The 27084-nt window shown below is 34.7% G+C and overlaps 1 protein-coding gene across 4 annotated transcripts in view; it reads right to left on the bottom strand.

Moving 5' to 3' along the window:
• The window catches only part of GPD2 (glycerol-3-phosphate dehydrogenase 2), a 180906-nt gene that overhangs the window by 95169 nt on the left and 58653 nt on the right, over positions 1-27084 (bottom strand). For all 4 annotated transcript variants that reach the window (XM_023499218.2, XM_012544744.3, XM_031960649.1 and 1 more), the window contains exon 3: positions 5-173. In XM_023499218.2, the coding sequence (XP_023354986.1) occupies positions 5-173 (169 nt within the window). The remainder of the gene's footprint in view (positions 1-4; positions 174-27084) is intronic.

Here is a 27084-nt window from a genome sequence, read left to right on the forward strand (position 1 = left end):
TTACCCCTTGTAACAGCATCTAATGCACAGCCAGCTCCTGTTGCTCCTCCACCAATAACAAGAATATCAAACTCAGTATTACTCTGGAGACTTGTAAGCTGGGTTTCTCTTGAAGGAAGTTCTTTAAGTTGAATATTAAAACAATCCACTGCTTGAACAGAGGCTAAGTTGGCCTGAAACAGAAAGAAAATTGGATATATGGAGCATCATTTTGGTGATATGTTAATCAAGCACACAGAAGGACAGATACAAAATAAAGTCTACCCAGAGTCCAGCATGGCATAGTAAGAGAGCACACTGGACTCCAGTGGCTACTTCTGACTCTCCCTTTAACACCTCTCCCCAACTCTATTTTTATTACTCTGTCCCTGAAACAACACTGGATTCTGATAGGTGGCCTGTTACCTTAAATGGCCTGTGAGTAGACCTCTACCTCATTTCCTGACCACCAACTCCAAACCATGCCAGTCACATAATCCACCACCCTCTCCCTTTTTAGTATATCTGTATATAGTCCAGGGGTCCTCAAACTACGGCCCCAAAGGCCAGATGTGGCAGCTGAGGATGTTTATCCCCCTTACCCAGGGCTATGAAGTTTCTTTATTTAAAGGCCCACAAAACAAAGTTTTTGTTTTTACTATAGTCCTGCCCTCCAACAGTCTGAGGGACAGTGAACTGGCCCCCTATTTAAAAAGTTTGAGGACCCCTGATATATACTGTCTCCCCCACCCTATCAAAATGGAAGCCCCTTGACTGAATGTGGACCAAAGCACAGTACTTTCATCCTTTTTATTGTTTGCTTCTTTGTTTGTTTGTTTTGTTTTGTTTTCCTTTCACCTTTTAATTTTTCTTGTGCAGCATGACAAATATGGAAATATATTTAGAAGAACTGCACATGTTTAACTATATTGGTTTGCTTGTTGTCAATGGAAGGGGATGGAGGGAAAAGATGGAGAAAAATTTGGAACACAAGGTTTTGCAAAAGTGAATGAGGAAAATTATCTGCATGTATTTGGAAAAATAAAAATTTTTTATTTTTTTAAAAATATTTTAAAAATAGATGCTCTGTAAGAACAGATTATTATATATATCTGTAAGAATAATTATTTGTATTTGTACCCTCAGCACTTAGTAAGGTACTTAATACATGGTAAGCACTTAATAAATGCTAATTCTGACAATTACTAATTATGCTTTCCTTGTTACAAGCTAGTAGTTTTGTCTTTATGAGGTTTTCTTGTCTCTGATACTTAATAATTGTGCTTCCCTGATTAGTCACATGATGACAAGCAAGTGTAGGTTATTTTTTAAGTCTTCTTTTTTTCTATGTATAAAATGGAGGCAATAATACTCGCGCTATGTGTATCTTTTTTTTAATTATTATAGCTTTTTATTGACAATATATGCATGGGTAATTTTTCAATACTGACCCTTGCAATCACTTCTGTTCCAGCTTTTCCCTTCCTTCCCTCCACTCCCTTCCCTAGATGGCAGGCAGTCCCATATATGTTAAACATGTTAAAGTATATCTTAAATACAATATATGTGTACATATTTATACAGTTCTCTTGTTGCACAAGAAAAATTGGATTTAGGAAAGTAAAAATAACCTGGGAAGAAAAACAAAAATGCAAGCAGTCCACACTCATTTCCTAGTTTTCTTTCACTGGGGGTAGCTGGTTCTGTTCATCATTGATCAATTGGAACTGAATTGGATCCTCTCATTGCCAAAGATAACCACTTCCATAAGAATTGATCCTCATGCAGTACTGTTGTTGAAGTATGTAAAGATCACCTGGTCCTGCTCATTTCACTCAGCATAGGTTCATGTAAGTCTTTCCAAGTCTCTCTGTATTCATCCTGCTGGTCATTTCTTACAGAACAATAATATTCCATAACATTCATATACCACAACTTATTCAGCCATTCTCCAATTGATAGGCATCCATTCAATTTCCAGTTTCTAGCCACTACAAAGAGGGCTGCCACAAACATTTTTGCACATTCAGGTCTCTTTCCCTTCTTTAATATCTCTTTGGGATATAAGCCCAGTAGTAACACTGCTGGATCAAAGGGTATCACTATGTATTTCATGGAACTATGCTGTAGAAAATGCATTATAAACCTTAAAGTACTATATTAACGTAAGGTAGTAGTAATGATAAGTTGTATTCATTGGTTCCCATTTAAATTAAAGCAGCATAAGTATCCCTATTTTAAAGGAAGTTTTTTTAAAAATTCTAAATGTTAGTGGAACATAGAATAGTTTATCTGTCATCTATGGAAAATGGAAGAATTTAAAAGTAAATAAAAAATAGAGTATTACAAAATGTAAATGATTAATTGTAATTATATTAAATTTAAAATATTTTGTACAAACAAAATCAATGCCAGCAAAATTAGAAGGAAAGCAAAAAACTAGGGGGGAAATTTTACATGTATAGAGAACTAAATCAAATTTATAAGAGTTATATATTATATTTTAAGAGTTATAATTTATGTATATATATACATATATATATATATATATATAGTTATAATTTATAAGAACACAAGTCATTCCCCAATAAATATTCAAAGGATATGAACAGGCAGTTTTCAGAGAAAGAAATTAGTTATCCAAAATCATATGAAAAAACACCTCTAAATCACTGCTGACTAGAGAAATGCAACTTAAAATAACTATGAGGAACCCATCAGATTGACTAAGATGAAGAAAAGGAAAATGATAAATGTTGGAGGGAATGTGAGAAACTGGGACACTAATGAATTAGATAGAGTTGTGAACTAATCCAACCATTCTGGGGAGTAATTAAGAGTTCACTTCTGGGAACTTCATTACCAAGATAGCGAGCAACATAGATGAAGCTGGAAAGGAGCTCCATTCAAGTTCAGCTGTTGGTAGGGATAAAAGAACAAAGACGCATGACATCTGGTACCTTAAATCAGGGTAGAGCTCAATTGATAATGGATAGAGCATCAGCCCTGAAGTCAGAAGGACCTGGGTTCAAATCTGACCTCAGACACTTAATACTTCCTAGCTGTGTGACCCTGGCCAAGTCACTTAGCTCCAAATGCCTCAGTAAAAAAAAATAAATAAAAAATAAAGAATTATATGGCATTGTCTAAAATCTATCCTATCCTATGTTTTATATGCTGTGTCCCAGTAACTTAACATCAAATAATCTTGATTTTACATAAAGCAGTATGCCAAATACTATTTACACCAAGACTATACACACACCAAGATTAGAGAATTTCCATGTTATGACATATATATATATATATACACACACACACACATATATATCACCGTAATAGTACATGAGTTTAGTATCCAAAAGGGATACTTCCCATACTTAAGTCTGTAGTTGTGAAAAATGCAATGTGGTAATCGCAGTGACAGGATCCTAAGGAGCCACAAGATCAGGAGATGTTCTAAATTTTTTAATTAAATAAGATATATATGTGTGCTCACTGATGTGAGGCAAACTATGACCCATCTATAATCTGTGTATTGTTCCAATCTTGTCTGTGTCTTTCCATAAGTTTGCAGCAAGTTATCCACTCCATGTACTAGAGATCTTCATCACTGCTCACTATTTCTTTGTACCACAAAGATATGAGATGGAATATATTGGGCATTCAACTGTTATTCCTTTCTTTGGCCATAAGACCAATCTACCTTTTTCATTCATAAAAGTGTGATGAATTATGTTACTCTGGTTCTTTTCATTTTTCTTTTTCAAATAAAGGTCTGCCCTCCCCTCTCCCTCCCTCCCTCCCTCTCTCTCTCTAACCCAGCCTTCATTTCCATCCTCCTCCTTCTCCACTTCCACCAACCAAAATTCCCATCATACACATGTATCAGTTAAGCAAAACACAAATTTCTATACTAGCCTTGTCATTTCCCTCCCCCACCCCAAACAACAAAAAGGTCTCAATCTGCAGTCTATTCTACTACTTTTCTATCAAGAGGTAGGGTAGTCTGTTTCATGATGAGTCCTCTGGAACCATGGTTGGTAACTGTGTTGCTCACTGTTCAAAATCAACTGTCTTTATAATGTTGTCATCATTATATAACTCATTCTCTAGTTTTGCTCTTTCATGATTTATCAGTTCATAAAAGTCATTCCAGGTTTTTCCCAAAAACATCACTTTTTTTTAATTTCCTAGAGCAAAATAGAATTCCAGTATGCTCATTATGCTATGTGTTCAGCTATTTCTCAATTGATGATCATGCAATCCCCTCAGTTTTCACTTTGTTTTATGACAAAAAGAGCTGCTATTAAAAAAAAAATTTTTGGTGGGAGTGGTGGAGTGGGAACGAGATGGACAAGGTGGAGGAAAGGGGACAATATGTATGTGTTCTTTTCTTTCTTTAATGTCTTTGGGGTATAGACTTAATACTGTTTTCTCTGGGTTAGATGGTACGCATAGTTTAATAATTTGGGAGTATAATTCCAAATTATTGTCCAGAATGACTAGACAAGTTCGTAGCCATATCAACCACATCCCCTACGGCATGTCATTTTTCTTTTTTGTCAATTTTGCCAATCTGATGGGTGTGAGGTAGAATCTCAAAGTTGTTTTAATTTGCATTTCTTTCATTGTAAATTATTTAGAATATATTTTATAATTCAACAATCTATATTTCTTCCTCTGAAATATTGACTATTCATATCCTTTGACTATTAAGAATCACTGTTATAAATATCAATCATTACACTATATATCTTTATAATAAGATCTATATCAAAAAATTTAACTGCAAAGTTTTTTTTTTTCTTATTCACCTATTTCTCTTCTACTTTTAGTTACATTTCTGTAAAATCTTTTAGTGTACTATAACTCATCCATTATACTGTGACTCTCTCTCTGACTCTTTTGTTTTGGTAGTGAACTCTTCTACCATAGATCTGACTAGTACTGTTTTCCTTGCTCCTCTAATTTGTTTATAATATCACCCTTCATGTCTAAGTCATGTAATCCTTTTGAAGCTTATCTTGATATATGGTATGAAACATTAGTCTATACCTAGCTTCTGAATCCATCATCATCTCTTGTTATATGTTGCTCACATTACACATTTATCTTCCTGCCCTCTAAATGATACTTGGGTTTTAATTATTACAAATTCCATGACTCATAGTCAAACAGTGAAATTATTAAAAAGATGGGGTTTGTTTCATAAGAATCTATTTGTAGCGCCTATCCAAATTGGCTGGCAATTATCTGCAGATTCTCCATCTAATTTCATATCACACTCTAGAAAACACATTTTTCATGCACTTAATTTTTCCTGGTGAATCATGACGCCAAAAGTTTCATAGAACTTTGCATAATTTTGCAATTTGGATAGGAAATATCTTTTGAAAGTATAGATTTTCCTTACCAAATCTAAAGATTTTTATAGTCAACAATAAAAAAAAGAACATCATAATAGCTAGCACTTAAAAAGCATTTTAAAGTTTACAAAGCTCTTTACAAATATTATCCCAATTTGAGCCTCCCAATTATTTCAAAAGGTAGGTGTAATTATTATCTCCATTTTGGAGATAAGGAAACTTAATCAGACATTAATTGGTTTGTCCAGAGTCAAATAATTAATAAGCATCTGAGACCAGATTTGAACTCAGATCGTATTGACTTCAGTCCCAGCATGTTATCACTCTGCCGCCAGCTGCCTCAGAATTTTCTGTTGGGGAAGATATAAGTTGTTTTAGAATTTCACTGTTCCCTATTAATGCCATCATCATTGAAAACTCTGATTATGTACTTATTATTTTCATTAAAACCTTATATAGCTTCAAAAGCAACACAAAGGTAGCTTTTTATATTTTCTCATTACTCTCCTCCTCCTCAAGATTGGGAAATTCAAGATTCTTTGAATATACTTTTGGGTATCTTTTTCTCCAAAAACTTGCGATCCCTCAATATCTTCACAATCATATTGCCTTTCTCAAGGCATTGCTCTCATGAATCTCTTCTATGCAACTTGTTCTAATCCAGTTGCTTTTTCCATCTTTATTCTTCTTCAGTGACATTTCTACCTCCTTTAAAAATACATCCAAAACTGTGACGTTAAATTCCAAGTGTGATATCTCCACTTTCCTTGATAGCGAAATGAGTTTATGAAGAAAATGTTTGTAGATCATTTCTATCTTTTGTCTAGATGGTATCTTCTTTTCAACTTCATCTTTCAATACCCACAGAATAAATACTGAATTGGGGGTCTCATAAAGCTTTTGTACCCTCCAGTGCTTTTATAAGGCAATGGTTTTTTATAATCTTCTACCATGTTTCTCAGTAAAATTTTGTACATGAATTATATTCCAAACCAGTATTATCTTTGGCAGCTATTTCTTTCCACTTATCAAATAAGACAAGTGTTTGCTAAATAAGTTGTTTTTCAGGGGATTTTCTGGTTTTCCTTATTATGGCAACTGATTTACTTTTAACTTCTTATGAAACTATTATAACAGATTTTTTTTTGTATTTCTTCCTTCCATGTTCCACTCCTAATCAAGAAACTTGCTTAGATAGGTTGAATTAGGAACTATTTTAATTAAATGCTATAGCTTTTTTCTCATTATCTTTTCTTTTATGTTGCCACCAATTTTAATCTTTGTTCTGTTAAATCATTCTCTGACAATTCACAGGTAGCTGATTCAAGAATGACTCCCCCATCATTTCTTCAAATCATTCTTTGATAATTCACAGGTAGCTAATTCAAGAATGACTCCCCCATCATTTCTCATCCATTAAAATATAATCAATTGTATATTTGTGGTGTAATATGGGGCTTTCCTTATCAAATGCTTTTAGCTTCTTCTCTCAAAGTATTCAAGATGTATAAATAGAAAGCTTATATATAGTCTATTAATTTTTTAAATTTTTTTCTTTCCTTATTATTGATCCATAGTTTCTAACATTTTTCATAGTCCTCATCTATTCCAACCTTTGCATTTCAAATCTCTAAGCATCTATCTATCTATCTATTTGTGCATTTAATTTGGAGGACATTTTTGTTTTCCCTGAGGCAATTGGGATTAAGTGATTTGCCCAGGGTCACACAGCTAGGATTGTGTCTGAGACCAGATTTGAACTCTGATTCTCCTGACTTCAGGGTTAGTGTTCTATCCATTGTGCCACCTAGCTGCCCCATGATTTCTTTATAGAACTTCCTAACCTCTTCATTTTCTACAACAGATGTTGTCTCTTAAGTTAAGTATTTTTCAACATACTGATCATGAGCACTGAAATCCCAAGATTACTAAATATCCCATAATATTTCGGATGTCATGATTCCAATATCATTTTACCTTTGGATACATAATAAGCAACCTCCAATTACCCTTTATTTAATCTTCCTAGGGAAGACCATCCTTTCATTCCAATGCAATTTCTTTCAATGTTCTTATTTCATTTGTAGTGAGAATGTTGAGATTGTTATAATTTAGTTTCCCCAGCAGAAAGTTCAATTTAAATTACCAACTGCTAAATTCAAAATTATAGACAGTAGGGGCAGCTAGATGGTATAGTGGATAGAGCACCAGCCCTGAAGTCAGGAGGACCAGAGTTCAAATCTGGTTTTAGACACTTAACGTGGTTTAGCTGTGTGACCTTGGGCAAGTCACTTAACCCCAATTGCCACAGGGGGAAAAAAGAGAGATTATACACAGTATAAAAGTTTTAGTGACTTTGCCCCCTTTTCTGATATTATAACTGTAGATGAGAAGACCACAAAAAAAATCTATATTTTTCTTTATTTCAAGAGTTACACATGGCCTAAGAATTCATGAATAAATGAGATGTAGATTGGTAGGGGGTCTCTGCAGACAACTAAATTGGCCCTTGAAAAGCAAATTTTGCAGTTAAGTCTCTCTAGCATGGTAAAAACTGCCAACATTTCAGGGCACTGGCATAAACTTTGTGAACTCAGAATCACCTTGATACCAAAATAACCCACTGATATAGGACTTTGTATATTTAATCCTTGATTTTTAATGTGAATGCAAGAAATTCTTTAGAATAATATTTGAAAACAAAAGTGTGAGCAACAAGAAGATTACATGATGAATAATTCTGATGGACATGGCTGTTTTCAACAGCCAGGTGATTCAGGTTAGTTCCACTGGTTTTGTAATGAAGAGAGCCATCTACACCCAATGAGAGGACTGTGGGGATTAAATCACAACATAGTATTTTCATCTTTTTTTGTTGTTTGCTTATGTTTTGTTTTCTTTCTCATCTGATTTTTCTTCTGCAGCATGATAACTTTAGAAATATGTATGAATTGCACATGTATAATATATATTGTATTACTTACCATTTAGAGGAGAGGGGTAGAGAGAAGGGAGAAAAAAAAAATTGAAACACAAGGTTTTGAAAGGGTGAATGTCAAAAACTGCATATATTTTGAAAATAAAAAAAGCTTTAAAAAAAAATGGGGGAGGGGGCAGTTAGGTGGCGCAGTGGATAGAGCACCAGCCCTGAAGTTAGAAGGACCTGAATTCAAATCTGGTCTCAGATACTTCCTACCTGTGTGACGCTGGGCAAGTCACTTAACCCCAACTCCTGTGGGAGGGGCGGGGGAAGGGAAGGGAGGGGATTTTTAAGTTTGTGGTTTATTTATTTTTTAACATATGTGTCCCTAGGTTTTTTTCTTTATATAAGGTTACATATTCTTATACAGCAACATTCTATTAAACATATTAATATTTAAATTCTACTTCACAAAATCTAAGAAATGAAAAGAACCTTAAACATTTTATAATCTAAACACCTGACCCAAGAATCCACTTTACAACAAACAAAAAGCATTTATTAAACACTTACTATTTTGTGGCAGGTACTATGCTGGTTTGTAGGAATGAAAAGACAAAAAAGTATAACTTTTTTTTGTCCTCAATGAATTTAAATTCCAGGAGAGTAGACCCAGTGTGTATGTGTATGTATGTATGTATGTATGTGTATGCATTTTTGCAAAATAAACATAAGGTGAGCTTGGTATAGCAGTCTAAAAAAGATGGAATGAGGTTCCAAAAAAAGGCAAGGGAGATGTCGCAAGGGAGATATCTAAGAAATATTGCATGAGCCATGAAGGCCTACTTATTACTCCTCACCCCCTCCCCAATTTCTGTGTGTTTGTACCTACTACCCCCCTTCCTGGAATGTTGTCTCTCCTTAACTGTACACTTCTTAATATTCCTAGTTTCCAGTATCCTTATCAATCTCATCATCACTACTACAAACATTTATAAAGGGTTTACTATGTACCAGACACCGGACTAAGTGATTTTTTTTTTTTTTTTAACAATTTGAATCTCACAACAAAAGGGGGATGGAGCCATACTAATATTATTCCCGTTTACAGATGAGGAAAGTTAGGCAGACAGAGGTTAAGTGATTTGCCCAGGTCCGTGCCGATTTGGATATTCCATACTCCAGGTCCAGCACTCTATCACATTGCCTAGAGACCAAGTTCTTATAAAACTCAGCTCACATACCATCTTAAATTACAAGCTTTTCCAAATTCCCTTAGCTACCTGTGCCTTCAGCTGTACTCTGTGTGTATTTTATGTATACTTGTTATGTGTATAATTGTCTCCACTATTACACTGTAAGTTTCTGAAGGGAAATAACTGTTTTTACCGTTTCTTTTTAGCAGCAGAACTTAGCAAAGTGCCTTACATAAAGCAAGCTCTTAATAAATACTTGCTGATTCCACAAGATGTGGTGAATGACTAGATATTGCAAAGGAGGACTGGAAGAGGAGAACCAATTTAGAGGCAAAAGGAACATAAAGTCAGTTTTAGGCATGCCTTATTTGAGTGAGTAGTAGGAAACTTTTCCAAAATAGACAGATAAGACTGTCTTTATGTGACTGCAACATGAAGGGCAATTAGTTTTTTCAGAGTTAAATCACTCAGTCTATTCTAGAGTCTTTAACGAGATGCCATCACTTAACAAATCTCAACTGTTCACCCTAGCATCAGGGGTACCACCTCCTCTTAACTAATTATGGCCACATTTCCCAACTCTCCTAATTTCACTAACCTCAAAATCCTGAGTATTCTACTCTCAAAGGACTCAGTCAAGTTATTTATTCTGTTTTATACCTTTTAGTAATTCTTACTGCCATGATTTTACACATACTATTTTTTTCTACTTAAAATGCTTTTATCTCATCTTTTCACCAAGTTGGGTTACTCATCTCCTTTGGCTCCTTACCCAAAACTCACTTCATCGATAAAATTGTCATGACTGACCCAACTTTCCATGCTTCTATTCAGTATCCCCACATGGCACTCAGTACAGCATGGATTCAATAATTGTGGCTTGACAGACACTCAATCAGCAATTAAACAAAATTGGCTGTGCCCAGGGTATTATCTAGCCTTCAAAACAGTTCTGTAGCACTTACCTTCTGCAAAATTAATGTTCATAGTTTCAGAAAGAAGTGTTTAAAGGGACAATCAGTTCTAATAGCTATTAACAAAAGGTTAGAAATGGAACCAGTTGCCAGAAGGCCCCTTCAATACTAAAGAGAATGTCACTATGTAGAAATGTATTTTATTTCTGATACCATTCACTAAAATGAGTTAATCTGAAGGTTGCTTGTTTGGATAAATGCTGAAAAGTACTGCAGCTCTAAACATGAGCACCAATTCTATTTTACGGGTGGAAAACACCAATTGGGTCACCACTTGTAATTATATGGAAAGACTTTTTGTTTTGACTTCATATTTAAGAATATACAAATATGCTAATACATATCTTTCCTAGAACATGAAGAGAGATTAAAAGTAAGCAAGAAAAAAAAAAGAACAGGGACAAATGAAACTGTGGCAGAGGGAATGGAATTTAGTAATGCAAAATTTTCTGGTCTAAAATTCACTATGCCCTCTACCTTTCCTGAGTGCACCCAAGTAATACAGTGAATAGAGTGCCAGGTCTGCAGCCATGAAGACTCCTCTTCCTAAATTGAAATCTGGCTTCCAAAACTTACTAGCTATGTGACCCCGAACAAGTTTGCCTCAATTTCCTCATCTGTAAAATGAACTGGAGAAGGACATGACAAATCCCTCCAGTATTTTTTGCCAAGAAAACCTCAGATGGGGTCACAAAAAGACAGAACTGAAAGGACTGAATAATTATTGCCTTTCCTGGTGTTAATTTAGTTATAAAGGAACCCTAAAAAATTAGATTATCTGAAACTAAACTAAAAACTAGGGTTTAACTAAGTTCTAGGAAAGATTTCAAGGATGAATGAAAGTTTAAGATAATCAGGAGTGATCAAATAACCACTTATTTATGGAAGTCTAACTATATTCACAGATAGAAATCTGACTGAGGGAAAATGGCAAAGATAAAATCTAATTTCTTAGAGGAGCTTTTGCTTGTTTGATTTGTTTTCTATTAGGCTAATTTTGTAATTAACCCTATACCAAGGTAAGGTCAAAATGGGAACATGATTTAGGCATAAAGGGTGATACTATAAGCAAATTAGGAGAACAAGGGATGATAATCTGTCTACCTCTGAGAGCAGTGGAGAAGGGAGGAATTTATGGTCAAAGAAGAACTAGAGAACATTATGAAATGCAAAATGGCTAATTTTGATTACAATTAAAAAGGTTGTTACACAAACAAACCCAATGCAGCTAAAATTAGAAGGAAAGCAGAAAATTGGGGGTGAGGGGGAGCGTTATAGCATTTATTATTTCTAAGGCTTCATTTCTAAAATATATAATTGACTCAAATTACTATACATGCCATTCCTAATTGATAAATAGTCAAAGGATATGAACAAAGTTTTCAGAATTAGAAATTAAAACCATTTCTAGTCATATAAAAATGCTCTAAATCACTATTGATTAGAGAAATGAAAATTAAGACAACTCTGAGGTACACCTCTCAGACTGGCTAAGATGACAGGAAAAGGTCATGAAAAATATTGGAGGGGATGTGGCAAAACTGGAACACTGATATATTGTTGGTGGAGTTGTAAAATAATCCAACCATTCTAGAAAGCAATTTGGAACTATGTCCAAAGGGCTATAAAACTGTGCATAACCTTTGATCCAGCAGTGTCCTACTGGACCTGTATCCCGAAGAGATTATAAGAAAGGAAAGGACCACATTTGCAAAAATGTTTGTAGCAGTCCTTTTTGTACTGGCAAGGAACTGGAAATTGAGCAGATGCAAATCTGTTAGGGAATGGCTGAATAAGCTATGGTATATGGATATAACAGAATATTATTATTCTATAAGAAATGATGAACAAACTGATTTCAGAAAGGCTTGGAGCATACATGAATTGATGCTAAAGTGAAATGAGCAGAACCAAGAAAACATTATACACAGCATCAAGATGATTATGTGATGATCAACTGGAGTGGACTTGGTTCTCTTCAACCATGAGGTGATTCAAGGCAATTCAAATAGACTTGGGATAGAAAGAGCCATCCACATATAAAGAGAGAGAATTATGGAGACTGTGGAGCAAAGCATAGTATTTTCACCTTTTTTGCTGTTTGTTTGCTTTTATTGTTTTCCCTTTTAACCAGATTTTTAACCACAGCACGACAAATATGGAAATATGTTTAAAAAGCCTGACATATTAACCTATATCAGATTGCTTGTTGTTTTGGGGAGGGGGGAGGGAGAGAGAAAAAAATGGATGATAAGGTTTTGCAATGGTCAATATTGAAAAGTATCTTTGCATGTATTTGGAAAAATTAAATAACAAAATAAATATTTTTTTTGGGGGGGGAAGGATAATTAATCTATCAAAAGTTCTGTTCCCAGGCCACTAGGTCCCATCAGTGGATAAATAGCTGGGCCTTGAGTTAGGAAGACCTGAATTCAAATTCAGTCTCAAGAGACATATTGATTGTGTGGCCCTAGGCAAGTCAATTAACTTCTGTTTGCCTTAATCCACTGTGTATAGAAAGGGCAAACCATTGCAGTGTTCTAGCCAAGAAAACCGGAGAGACAGTACTGACATGATACAGTCAGTGGAGTCACAAAGAGTCCAACATGACTGAACACAAAAAGTTTTGTTATAATGGGATTTTGTGTCTTAAAGTCAATTTCCTTAGGGGCAGCTAGGTGGCTCAGTGGATAGAGCACCAGCCCTGAAGTCAGGAGGACCCAGGTTCAAATGTGGCTTCAGACATTTAACACTTCTTAGCTCTATGACCCTGGACAAGTCACTTAACCCCAATTGCCTCAGCAAAAAAATAAAATAAAAAAATAAATAAAAAATTAAAATCAATTACTTTGACATTAAGTCAAATGTCAATGTAAGATTACACATATAAAAAGAAAACTTCTAGAGCCAAGTTAAAACTCTAGCAATGTTCATCATCACTCCAATGCTAGCCAGACAACACAGATCAACAATCCCTCAAACTCCTTGGTAGATGCAAAAACTAAGTGCACTTATCATCCAGGAACAGAAATCCTTTCCAATGAATGGCATTCAGAAGATCAGTTTTTCTTATGTTTGTGTTCCATTAGACTTGCAAATTAAAAAAAAATCTAGACATTTGCAACTTCGGGTGAAACTGAAAACAAGATCTAATAATTAGTGTCTATTTCTGAAAGAAGTGCATATTTAAAGACCACAGGCAATTAACAACCAGGTTGTCCTGTAATCATGTACATTATTAATTGGAGTGTAGTGTAGGGTTTCATGCAAATCACTTTATACAGCAGTAACCACTTTTATTCTCTTTTGCATTATGTGATTCAATCAATGGAATAGTCAGATTAAAGTGAAATTACTTCATGTTCTATTTATTGTAGCCAAGGAGGCATTCACCACATTTGTATATTCCTAAAAGTCAAGTAAAAATTAACAAGCCTCTTTTTATAGTAAAATTTTAGGAAAGGATAATGGCCTTTTCCAGCTGAATTATTTCTTGACTTTAAATAAGACCACTTTTTTTCCTTCTTGTCTTGTCTTTACATGACCTCAGTGAAAACATACCATGAGGATTAATTATTGCTATCAGAGCGATTATTTCTGTTCAAAAGATGATGGCAAGTCTCCAGGCATCTCCAGTTCAGACCATGAGGAAATATGGTACTGTATATATAAGAAAGAAGTTGCTTAGAAGAGCTATAAAAACCTCAAAACTTTATTTTCAGCTCAGGGAGGGTGTGGGGGGAGGGGAATGTTATATAATCTCATTCAAAGATCAAATAAAATGTTCATCTTCGGGGAGGTATGTTTAGCACAGTCACCTAAATGACCTCAGAGGAGATTACTTACATATAACTTAGATGTATTGTACTTTTGACAGAATGTATATGGCATTGAACTATAAATATTAGCTAAATCTAGAAATCAAAAGTTGCTTTTAAAACTATAGGAAAAAGAAAGTTTGGGAGGGAAGGGAGAGAGAATTTGAACTCTGAAACTTTTTTCAAAAACCTTTTTTTAAAAATGCAATGCTTTTTTGTTTTCTTATTCATTTTTCCATTTTTGATCTGCTCTTTCTTGTGCAGCAAGATAATTGTACAAATATGTTTACATATACTGGAGCTAACATTTTAACATGTATAACATATATTGGATTACTTGACATATAGGGAAGGAGGCTGGAGAAAGGGGAAATTTGGAACACAAGGCAATGCAAGGATCAATGTTGAAAAATTATCACGTGTATGTTTTAAAAATAAAAAGCTTTAATAATTAAAAAATAAATAAAAAATAAAAATGCAGTGCTTTTCTTCTAAGAAAAAAATTCTAGAATAACAAGAAAAAAACCCTTATCTTTGCATCTCCTTCAGAAAAATTAACAGAAGTACCCACTTAAGAAATTGTTAACACTTAAGTACCCACTTAAGTGACTATACTGAAATAGATTTTAAATGATCAGTAATATCTATCAATCAATCAATATCAATATAAATTTGTTAAATGTCTATGATGTATCAGGCACTATGTTAAGTGATGAAGATATAAAGACAAAAATGAAACCGCCTTTGCCCTCAAAGTGCCTTTTTTTTTTTTTTTAATCAGCATGAAGCTGCATATAGTAGCTCCAGGGGCAGCCCGAGTTCAAATCTTACCTTTGACAAATAGTAATTGTGTCATTTTGGGCAAATTACTTAACCCTCCTGGCCTTTTGTTCTTCGTCTGTAAAATGAGGGGTTTGGCCCAAATGGCCTCTAAAATTTTTTTCAGTTTAAAAGCTATGATTCTTTGATCCTAAATATATACAAAATATAATCAAATTTAAAAGGTAATGTCATGAAAGAAAATTCTAGCAACTAGGAAGAACCAGGAAAAAACTTTTAAATGAAGACTGAACTTGAGCTGAGCTTCGAAGAAAGCTAGAATTATTAAAGTATACCTACCTTAGTGAAGAAAGAGGGTGGAGGATAACCATGGAAGGGGGCAGAATGAAATGTATGCAGAATCCCAAGAAAGATTAAGTTGGATTGTAAAGAATAAAAAAAGGGGTTAGTGTTATATAATAAAACTCAAAGAGTAGGAGGAACGACAGCCTGTAATAGAACAGCAAATTGCAAATAAAGAAGTTTGTATTTGATTCCAGAGCTAACAGGAAACTTCTGTCTTTTAATAAACTAGAGAGTAATAGTCAAGACACTGGCTTTAAAATAAGCATACAATAGAAATACAGGTTAAACTGAAAAACTTCTTAAAGAAAAGGACATTTAAAAAAAATAATAAACCCAACTATTTTTCCCTTTGCATCTACTTTTGGCCAATTAATCATGCTACAATTGATTAAATAATCAGGAATGCTGGGAACAAGTTGGAAAGTTTAGGGTATCTTCTTGTTGCTTGTTTCTCCTTTTGAAATATTACTAAATGAAAGAGAAAAAGTTGTATCTGGGAAACTAATAGCACTTTCAACAATCCCTAGTAGTTTCCAAATGTTTATTTAATGATGCTCTATAACTGTAAAGAATGCAATCTCCAGTGATCAAATATGCATGGAACCCAGGTTCCAATAAATGATCAATGCACAAGAAATAGTCAAAGATTCATTTGACCAGAAAAGGAGGTTGGTAACATTTTTTATAACAGATGGACATTAGCTTAACTGTTTTCTTGGTGATATTATCCAAAGATCCAGAAAAAAGATTTTCACTGTCTATGGATAGTCTCCTAAATTTAAAAAAAAAAAAATTCTTTTCTAGGCTTAAAACGACTGTGGTCATTGTTTCTACTTGCTCACTACCCATTTACCTTTTTAACCCTTTTAAAATTTTCTGAATCCACAATTCAGCTGAAACTGTTCTAAGCTCACTTTATCCTCCAGAACCTTTTGCCCATTGTCTTCATAATGCTCTTTTTCATGATCATACCACTGTGTACCTCCTGCCTTTAAGTTCATTCATTATCTCTGTGTGTTCATCTAGCTTTTTTTTTCTCCTTCTATCCACCCTCCTATAAGTGGAAGTGTCCCATATCCCTCAATCCCAATTAGTGTAATTAACAAGAAGTCCTATGCCCTGATTTAAAAAAAAAAAATAAAGAATTCCTCTTTCACTGAGTTATAAAACCAAATTGTGAAAAGATCTAGACATCTCTACTGAATTAATCAAAGGTGTTATTTAGAGTTATTTAGAGCAGATAATGAATGTAGATAATGTCACTTAAGTGTCTAATGGTTCACCTGTCAGATTGGCTAAGATGCCAGGAAAAGACAGTGACGAATGTTGGAGGGAATGTGGGAAAACTGGGACACTGATGCATTGTTGGTAGAGTTGTGAACGGATCCAGCCATTCCAGAGAGCAATTTGGAATTATGCTCAAAAATTATCAAACTATGCATTCCCTTTGATCCAGCAGTACTACTACTGGGCTTATACCCCAAAAAGATCTTTAAAAAGGGAAAGGGACCTGTATGTGCAAGATTGTTTGTGGCAGCCCTCTTTGTAGTGGCTAGAAACTGGAAAATGAATGGATGCCCAGCAATTGGAGAATAGCTGAACAAATTGTGGTATATGAATGTTATGGAATATTATTGTTCTGTAAGAAATGACCAGCAGGATGAATACAGAGAGGCCTGAAGAGATTTACACGAACTGATGCTGAGTGAAATGAGCAGAACCAGGAGATCATTATACACTTCAACAACAATACTATATAATGATCAATCTGATGGAAGTGGATATGACAAAGAGAAGATCCAATTCAGTTCCAACTGATCAATAATGAACAGAATCAGCTACACCCCGAGAAGGAATGCTGGAAAATGAATGTGGACTACTTGCACTTTTTCCCCCCAGGTTATTTTTACCTTTTTGAATCTGATTGTTCTTATGCAATAAGAGAACTGTACGGATCTGTACACATATAGTTTATCTAAGATATACTTTAACAGTTTAACATGTATGAGACTGCCTGCCATCTAGGGGATGGGGTGGAGGGAGGGAAGGAAAAAGTTGGAACAGAAGTGAGTGCAAGGGATAATGTTGAAAAATTACCCATGCATATGTTCTGTCAATAAAAAACTATAATTTTTTTTATTTTTTTAAGTGTCTAATACTTGATTGAAAAGAAGCAATCTGTCCTATGGAGCCTACTAAAAATAAACTAGTTCAAAATCCAATATTTTATTTTAATAACAGGTCAGTCTAGTGGTAAAGCCATTCCAATCAAGCATCTGAGAAGAAATTTATCAGAGGGAAATGTGAAAGTTTCTGATCACCTCTTTGATAATCTTATAAACATCAAAAGTTCAAATTATTAGGACGTCACATCAGTAACATCTGTTTTTGTTTTCATCTGTATCAATTGTAACAATTCTCTAAATCAGTATGGCTAATGGTACCATATATTCACTGAAAGCAGAACAAACTGAATATACCAGGGACAGGTAGCTTCAGGACATGACAAGGACACTGATTCTGCCAATTCAGAAGAAAACTATCTACTGAAAGGGTAACTTCAGGAGGAATCTACAGTGGGACAAAAGGATTCTAACAACCCTTTAGCCATCGAGTTTTCTAAATAAAAGTCCATTCTGTCCAGGGACCTCAAGTGTACAAGAGGACATTGAGTCCCAAAATTGGGGAAAAGGTGCATTTTTTGTACCAACTATTTTTTATGTAACATTTCAATATGTTTTTCTAAAAGCTAATTAACTATAATAAATAAATAAAAATGTCTGGCTGATTGGCTATCAATGAAAAGCACATCGGATAGGGGCTCATGACCTTCAAAACCCTTCTTAGAAAGGAATTAGCTTCCTTTTCAGCATCCAACCTAGTAATGCTAATAGGAGTTGAATAAGCAGCCCAGGAAAGACTGCAATATCTAAAAGCAGAAGCTCTTCAATTACTTGATCCTATTCTTTTCTATTCTCTTGGCTACAACTGATAAGTACTCACAAATTTAGAACCAGATCCTTGACTTCGTTCCCAAGACTTCAGTCCCTTACCTCCAACTATCTTTTGGACTAGTCTGCTAATGTATTTTTCAGATACTTAAAGCTTACCATGTAAAAAGCCTAATTCATCACCTTTCTTCCTAAACTTGCAAGCCTTCTTTCTTTAATTCTTCCTAGTTACTCAGGCCTAAAACCATGGAGGTGTTTTTTCCTTCACCCATCAAAATAATAAGCTTCTAAGTCCTACTGAATCTACCTATAGAATTTTTTTTCTTTTACTGAAGCTGTTTATTTTCAAAACATATGCATAATTTTCCAACATTCATCTTTGCAAAACCTTGTGTTCCAGATTTTTTTTTCCTTCCCTTTCCCCTACCTCCTTCCCAGGCTACAAGTAATCCAATATGTTAAAGATAGCCAATTCTTTTATACATATTTCCATAATTATTATGGTGCACACCAAGACAAATCAGATCAAAAAGGAAAAAAATGAAAAAGAAAACCAAATGCAAGCAAACAACAAAGAAGGTGAAAATATTATGTTGTGATCTCCACTCAGTTCCCACAGTCTGCTCTCTTCATCATAAGACCATTGGACCCGAATCACCTCACTGTTAAAAAGAGCCACATCCATCAGAATTGATCATCATATAATCTTGTTACTGTGTCCAATGTTCTCCTACTTACTTCACTTAACATCAATTCATGTAATCTCTGCAAGTCTCTCTCAAATCATCTGGGTTATCATTTCTTGGAGAAGAATAATATTCCATAACATTCATATACTAAAACTTATTCAGCTATTCTCCAACTAATGGGCACCCACTCAGTTTCCAGTTTTTTGCCACTACCAAGAGAGCTGCTACAAACATTTTTGCACACATAGATCCTTTTTCCTTTTTTATAACTACAGTCTTTCTTGAATCTGAATTCTCCTTTTAGATACCAAGTATAACCTGTCCCAAAATTTGAGAACTGATTGTTATCCTCAGGTATTCCAGTTTTTTAGAATTCCTTTTCATTTTCTCCCAGCCTTAATGTATGCTATATTCCATTGCTACAGTAATCTTCCCCAAAATAATGATATTTCAGGCATATATAGTTCTTTTAAGAAATATAAAGAACTTTACACATTATCTTAAATGATGTTCACAACAATCTTGTGAGATAGGTGCTTTTATTATTCTCACTTTACAGATGTGGAAACAGAAAAAAATAAAATAAGAATATAAGAAATTTAAATATAAATAAAAAATAAGAAAGAAAATTATTTGTCCAAGTATATACAGTTAATGTCTAAAGTTTTCCTTATCTAAGTTCAGACCACAACTCTGAACTTGCTGAAAACTCTGCCTACTCTCAAGTCAATAAAGTTCATATTCATATCCTTTAACCTAGCATTCATACTCTCCATAGCCTGTCTTCAACTTAGCTCTTTAGACTCATCTCATATTATTCTGGATAATATTCACAGTTCCCTATAAGCAACGGATATTGGTAAATGTTTTAACAACCAGTTTTCAAATAAAAAATTATACCAATGACATAAATTTAAACTGCATAACAATCAATAAAAAAAAGAAAGAAATCCAGTCTTATTTGGAGTTTGTTGATTTCCAAGGTATAAATGCTCATACTGAAAATTTAACTGACTCTCTCAAGCCAATCTTCTCAACTACACCCCCCACCTACTCTAATGTCCTATCATTCCTTTTTCCATTTATTTAAAAATGCTCTCAATGTATATAGTTCATTTAGTCCTTCCCTTCTTCATCTGTTGATACGAATCAAAATCTAGATCCTAGGTCACCTCCTCCATGAAGCCATCCCTGGTAGGCAGTTTGATATAGTTAAAACAAAAAAACCAATAAATATGACATCAGAAGACATGGGTTTGAAGATCACCTCAAACATGATACCTGTATGATGCTGACCAAGTCATTCTCTCTGGCCTATTCTTTCTCTCTTCTAAAAATAAGGAGACCGAAAACTAGATTACTATGAAGGTGCCTTCTACTTCTAAAGATACGATCGAATTGTGCTTTTCTCACATGCCTGTTATCCTTAGTTTATAGATTATAAAAGTTTCTCTCAAAGGTGTGACATGACTTCAACTGCCTAGCTAGGAAGCATCAAAGGCAGAATTCAAGCTCAAAACTTCAGGAACTCATTGCTTCAACTTGACACTTTTCATTTCTGATGAGAGTACCAATAATAATTAACATCAGGATACTGAGCTTGAACTTTCCCTTAGATTTAGAATCGACAAGAAATGGCACTCTTCCTGGATGGAGTAAAGAACATCAGCTTTTCCCTGCATCCTACTCTACTTTCTCCTCAAGTGCCTAAGTCGATGGATCAATCAGTCCCCCAGATCACCCAAAGCTCAGAAAAACTATCAGACAACAGTTACCATATTAATAACTTGGGAGTCTGAGGCACACACTGCTTAGCCCTCACCCTCTGAACCTCAGAGGACCACAGTTCAAATCCCATTTCTGCCATATATTACTGCACAACTTTAGGCAAGTCAGCACTTTTCTGGGGGCCTCACTTTTCCTCATCTATAAAATGATGGGTTGATTATATGGTCTTAAAGATGCCTTCCAACTTAAAATTATGGTCCTGAGAGTATATGCAAAAGAAGAGGCATGGTATTTTGTATAGGACACTGAATTCACAGTCAGGAGGACCTGCCTCAGATGTACAGCATACCTCAGGACAAGTCACTTAACCACTTTATAGTTCAGTTTCCTCATTTGTAAAACAAAGTTAGACTAGATGATCCTTAATTCCAACTGAGCCTTAGTATAGCAGGGCAATCCATTTACACCCCTCTAATTAACTCACTATTCTACTTGCCACAGCCTTCCAAATATTTTCATTCCTCCGCAAATTTCCCTTCCTCCTCCACCAACCCTATCAGTTGTCTATTTTATTGAAAAAATTGAAATCTTTTCTCTTCCTCATCTTATATCACCTATGTGGCCCCTTTTCTCTCCTCCTGACCAACTGTCCCAATTCAGGTCTTTATCATCTCACACTTTAACTACTTAGAGAGTAGATCCTCATTGCAATCTATCCTCCTCTCAGCTATCAGTAATCTTCCTAAAGTATACATCTAACCAATCAATTTCCTTTCATTAATCCCATTGGCTCCCCAACACCTTCAGGATAGAAAAAAAGATTCTCTATTTGGCATTCAAGGCCTTCATAATCTGGTCCCCTTTCTACCTTTTCTATCTTTTTATGCATAACTCCCACCTGTACTCAAAAATCTATTGACAGTAGTTTCCTTAACCTTCTTCAAACAAGATAACCCATTCTTCTTTCTCTCGCCCCTCCTTCCTTTCCTCCCTCCCTCCTCCCCTCTCTTTTTCTCCCACTCCCTCCTCCTCCTCCTTCTCTCCTTTCATTTCTTTCCCTCACCCCCTTCTCTCTTACTAACTGCTCTCCATTTTCGGAATCCTTTCATTTATCTCTACCTCCTGGATTTCTTGGCTTTCTTCAAGTCTCAGGTAAAATTCCATTTCTTTGAAAAGTTTTTCCTGATACCTTTTAATGCTAGTGCCTTCCTTCTAAAATTATCACCAATTTATCATGTCTGTATCTTGTTTGTACATAATTATTTGTATACTGTCCTCCTCCCATTAGAAGGTGACTCCTTGAAAGCAAAGATTAGGGTTTTGTTTTGTTTTGTTTTTTTTCTTTCTCTGTTTCCCCAGCACCACCTATGGTCCTTTACTTACTGACTCACTTTTAGCTCTAAATCTAAACTTGATGGTCCAAAAATAAGTCCATCTATGTGGAAGCAGTACTATTTCCTGAAAACATATAAAGGGTTGGGTGAGGATCTTGTCCAAAAATATAAAACTGTGAAGATGATTCAATGCCCCAAAGCCAATAAACTCTTCCCATGGATGAAAAAAAAAATTTGACTAATTATCCAATAGATATAGAATAATGGAATGTTATAGCTAGAAGGAATCTTTTAAAACAATCTAGTCAAAATTTCTCCTTCTGCTGATGGGAAACTCAGATTCCAACAGATAAACTAAAGGTGAAAGGAAAAGATAAGTCAGAAATCCAAGTCTCTCTCTCCTCCTGTATGAAGTTTATAGAATACCTGAATACCTACTCTATTTTAGTAGCTCTGTTTTCTTATTTGTTAGTCTAAAATAATCTATTATCTAGAGAGGGTCTTTCTATCATTAGTATAAATTACCAAGATGGCTTTAAAAAATAAAAAGCTAAAAATAATCCCCCCAAAGTGTACATACAGCTTCAATACCTCTATTCTTTAAAAGATTGTTAAATGTTTTTTGTAACATAAGAATTTTTAATAAGCAATTAAAACCAAAGTATGACTAACTCAAATCAAACTGAATGACACAAAGCTTAGCAGCAACAGATTGGGCTTTCACTAGCCATCCAAAGCTAATCATAGCTCAACCACTGTTCTCATTGTGCAACCTGTGACAGGTCATTGAACCTCTCTGACTTAGCCTGTTAGCAATAAAACAACAACATAAAGTCATCATAGGCTTTTAGTGAGATACATATCAAGGAAATTGCTTGAATATCCTATTTTTACAAAGTGCTAAATAAATGCTAAAATTATAATGAAAATGGTTGGCAACACTTCATAGAACGTCTCTAGCTTTATCTGGGCAGAGTTTCAGTGCTTTTACAAAACATTTCCCTGTGTATGCATCTCATTCTGTAGAGTTGCTATGAAGGTAATCATTTTGACTGGCCTTAACCTAAATACAGTATTTAAAATCCTTATCAAGCTAAAGAGGCAACCCCAGTAAATTTAGCTTGTGTTGCTGGAAGGAGAGAGACAGTTTTTCCAGGAAACTGCAAGCAAGGTTCTAATCAAGGGATATAAGTGAATGCTATATTCCCTTGGCAAAATCTACAACACTGAAGCCTTAAACAGAAGGGATTCATCTTGCTGTCAGAAGGGAAAGCCAAGAGAGTCAGGGATTCCATATGCAATCACATGATAGCCTCAGCATCATGAAGAAGGAGCCATGACTAACATACTTTATGTGTGATAAAATAACCTAAATTTGGAAGGCTGGCCATTTGTAAGAGTCATGACTATTTGTGAATGGCCAAATGGTTCCGCCACAAGGACAATGAACTAATACGGGGCCATCAGATACAACTTAGGCTCTGCAAAGAAGCCAAGTACCTAGAAAATAGAAAAAAAATTAGGTTGTCTATCTGAAACCTCTGCTTTGGTGACTGAAAACAGGAAAAAAAAAAACAGATTTTATACAAGTTCCTTATAATAGGTTAAATATATTGTATTGCTAGCAAAAATAACTTGGTTGGACATAATATAATACAAAGAATACTTGCTTTAGAATTAAAGGACCTGAGTCTCAAATCTCTCAACTTCTCTGGGGCCTTGTTTCCTTCCTATATAAACAGAAGGCTTTACTAAAGGATTTCTAAGGTCCTTGCCACATGAAAACCCTATAATACTTGAAACTCATATAAATATATATAAAACAAAGTACATAACTGTATATATAAAACTACACATAACTACATATAACTATATGTGGAACCGTGATTATATATATGAAACTGTATTGGCTATGGCATGTTTAAAGGCTTCTCTATTTTCATAGAGAGGTATGTTTTTAGTTTTACCTGTAAACAATCAGGTAGGCCATGTATAACCAATTGACACTTCAGATATGACAAACCATTCCAATATCTTTGGCAAGAAAACCTCAAATAGGGTCATGAAGACTTAGACATGACTGAAAAACAACTTTATAGTATACTGTGTCCTAAAAAAATTCACAATCTAATAGGGGGAAAACAAACAAATAAATATGTACAAAAAAGCTACATGTAGGTAAAAAAACAAGCAAATAAATATGTATAAGCAAGCAACATGCAGGGCAAAAAGGAAGACATCAGAAGTAAGAGGAGTTGGAAAAGGCTTCCTGTAGAAGATAGGATTTTAGTTGGGATAAACCATTCATAGAAAAGAGATTTTTTTAATATGCAATCTATATGAAAAATACTTCTAGGATGGAAAAAATCTGGTATTCTAAAATGATTCTTAATATATGGTAGTTTGGGAACTCCAAAGCAAACATATCTCCTGACAATTTCCATTTGCATTAATACCTAGGAAGCTTTCCACCAATTTCAGGCTATGAACTCTTAAGATCACAAAATTTTCATTGAATTTTGAGATTCATAGCCAAGCAACTTTATTAAAACTTCATTTCTTAAACCAAAAATTTAACGTTATCGACCTATACAAACAGGATGTCAAAAATGTACTTTCTAATAAGAATAAAACTTTGTAACGTATGTGTAGAGGAAAAAACAAGAAGAGATACATCCACTATAAATCCCCCAGACCAGAAATTGATTGCTTCTTTATATTTGTGTTTGCAGCACCTAACAGTGTCAAGAAGATAATACAGATACTTAATACATCCATCTTGACAGCTATTGTAATGTCAAGGTAATATAAAGGAAAAAACTACTTTTGTTCCCATCTTCTGTCAAGGAGAATAACTTCAGACTGGAAAGAATAGAGAGAAACAAATTTAAATATGTTGGATCTGTTTTCAATATACACCATTATCTTGTTGTCATTTTTATTCCTAGAACATAAGCTCATAATGGGTAGGCACTGCTTCAATCCTTATATACTTAGATACTCAGCACCTGGGACAGTACTTGTGATAACATTGCCCTGATCAGTCACATCCAACACCATTTGGGGTTTTCTTGGCACAAACACAAGAGTAGTTTGCCATTTCCTTCTCTAGCTCACTTTACAGATGAGGAAACTGAGGCAAAGAGAATTAAGTGATTTGCTCAGGGTCATGTCACTAGTGTCTGAGACCACAATGATTCTTCTTGTCCCAGGCCTGGCACTCTATCCACTGCATCACCTAGCTGCCACCATGTGCTCAATTACTGATTGATTATAATTTGGCATTAGTTTTAACCTAAGACCTTTCCAAATGGTCTATCTTCTGACAACTGATTCAGAAATGATTCCTATATGAGTAATCAACTGATTCCTGACTGCAAAGGTATGGTAAAGTCCATGTTCTGTGGTGTTAATTGGTGATCAATATACCAAAAGCTTCCTAAGTCTTTTTTTTAAAGAAAACACTCACAGAAAATGTATGCTTTATGAGGGCTACTGCTTTTAGTTTTTGTCTTTGTAACCCCAGTGATTTTTGATGTGAAGCTTACTGAGGTCTACAAACTTTTTTCTTCTTTTGTTACTTTATCCTAAGCCATATTTTCCAGCATTTTTCATCATCCTCCCCTGCTGCCAAATACTGTATCAGAGAAAAGGAATGATGCTCAAGCCATCTTTTGTTATTCCCTAGGATATAATTCTAGGAATAACTGCAGTCACCTTGGATTTAAATTTTTGTGGTCTTAATTCAGCCTGGTTTTTTACTTAAATGTTATTGATATATTTTATAACACACTCACTTCCTGATATATATTCCTTCCCACCATAAAAAGTTAAGCAAAACCCAGCAACTATATCTGATAGCATCTGCAACAATCTGAACTTAAAGTCTGCAGTCTCCCTACTGAAAGAAAAATGTATTTCATCATCTGTTCTGGGCCAAAAATGCTACTTATAATCAATCCCAGTTAATTAACCCTATCTATCCAGGTTTGATTAACAAGGGAAGATCCCTAAAAATGTTTCCTTCATACACTTTCCATTCTGAAGGGACTTGTATTCCAATGAAATGGGAAATGGAATACAGAATTTTGGGAATGTGATTTCCTTCTCACCCTGTCACATAGAATCTTGGGCATCTTGTGAGGAACATTTTAGATGCTACCTGTCACAATAAGCCTTTCCTGATCCATGTGGTTCTAATACTCCTAGACAAGGAGAACTCTCCTGACTCTGAGATCTTTATTCAGAAATTGTTCTATAAAATATTTGATGTCATTCCCTTTCCATTTAATTACTTCCAGTGATAGGAAACAAGGACATCTATTCTGCTGACTTTTAATAGTGCAGGTATAAATGCCCTGTTTTGTAAGATCATATATTCTATTGTATACACACATCTTATATGAGATAAGGCATATGACATGTTTATAAATAATAATATATCATTATATATGCATATCTGTATCTATACATGAATGTGTATGGATGGGCATATACATATGGTATATGCAAGTGTTCCATTAGGGCAAATATCTTGCTTTGTATTTGTCTCTTCAATACTTAACACAGTGTCTGAAGCATAGTAAACATTTAAATGCTTTTTTTATACTTTCATTCATTAGCATATATTCCTAATAATTGTATAGAATTCTGTAATTTTGTTTTTTTGGTTTAGTCAATCCATTAACAATTAAGTGCTTTCCGAATGTTTGTGGCAGCCCTCTTTGTAGTGGCTAGAAACTGGAAACTGAGTGGATGCCCATCAGTTGGAGAATGGCTGAATAAATTGTGGTATATGAATATTATGGAACATTATTGTTCTGTAAGAAATGACCAACAGGATGATTTCAGAAAGGCCTGGAGAGACTTACAAGAACTGATGCCGAGTGAAATGAGCAGGACCAGGAGATCATTACAGACAGGTTCTATACCAGTGGCATAGAATTTATATAGAGTATATGGAAGATAATCTCAGAGCAAGAAAGCCTTGATAGTTGAGAT

The sequence above is a fragment of the Sarcophilus harrisii genome, chromosome 3, assembly GCF_902635505.1.
Source record: "Sarcophilus harrisii chromosome 3, mSarHar1.11, whole genome shotgun sequence".
NCBI lineage: Eukaryota > Metazoa > Chordata > Mammalia > Dasyuromorphia > Dasyuridae > Sarcophilus > Sarcophilus harrisii.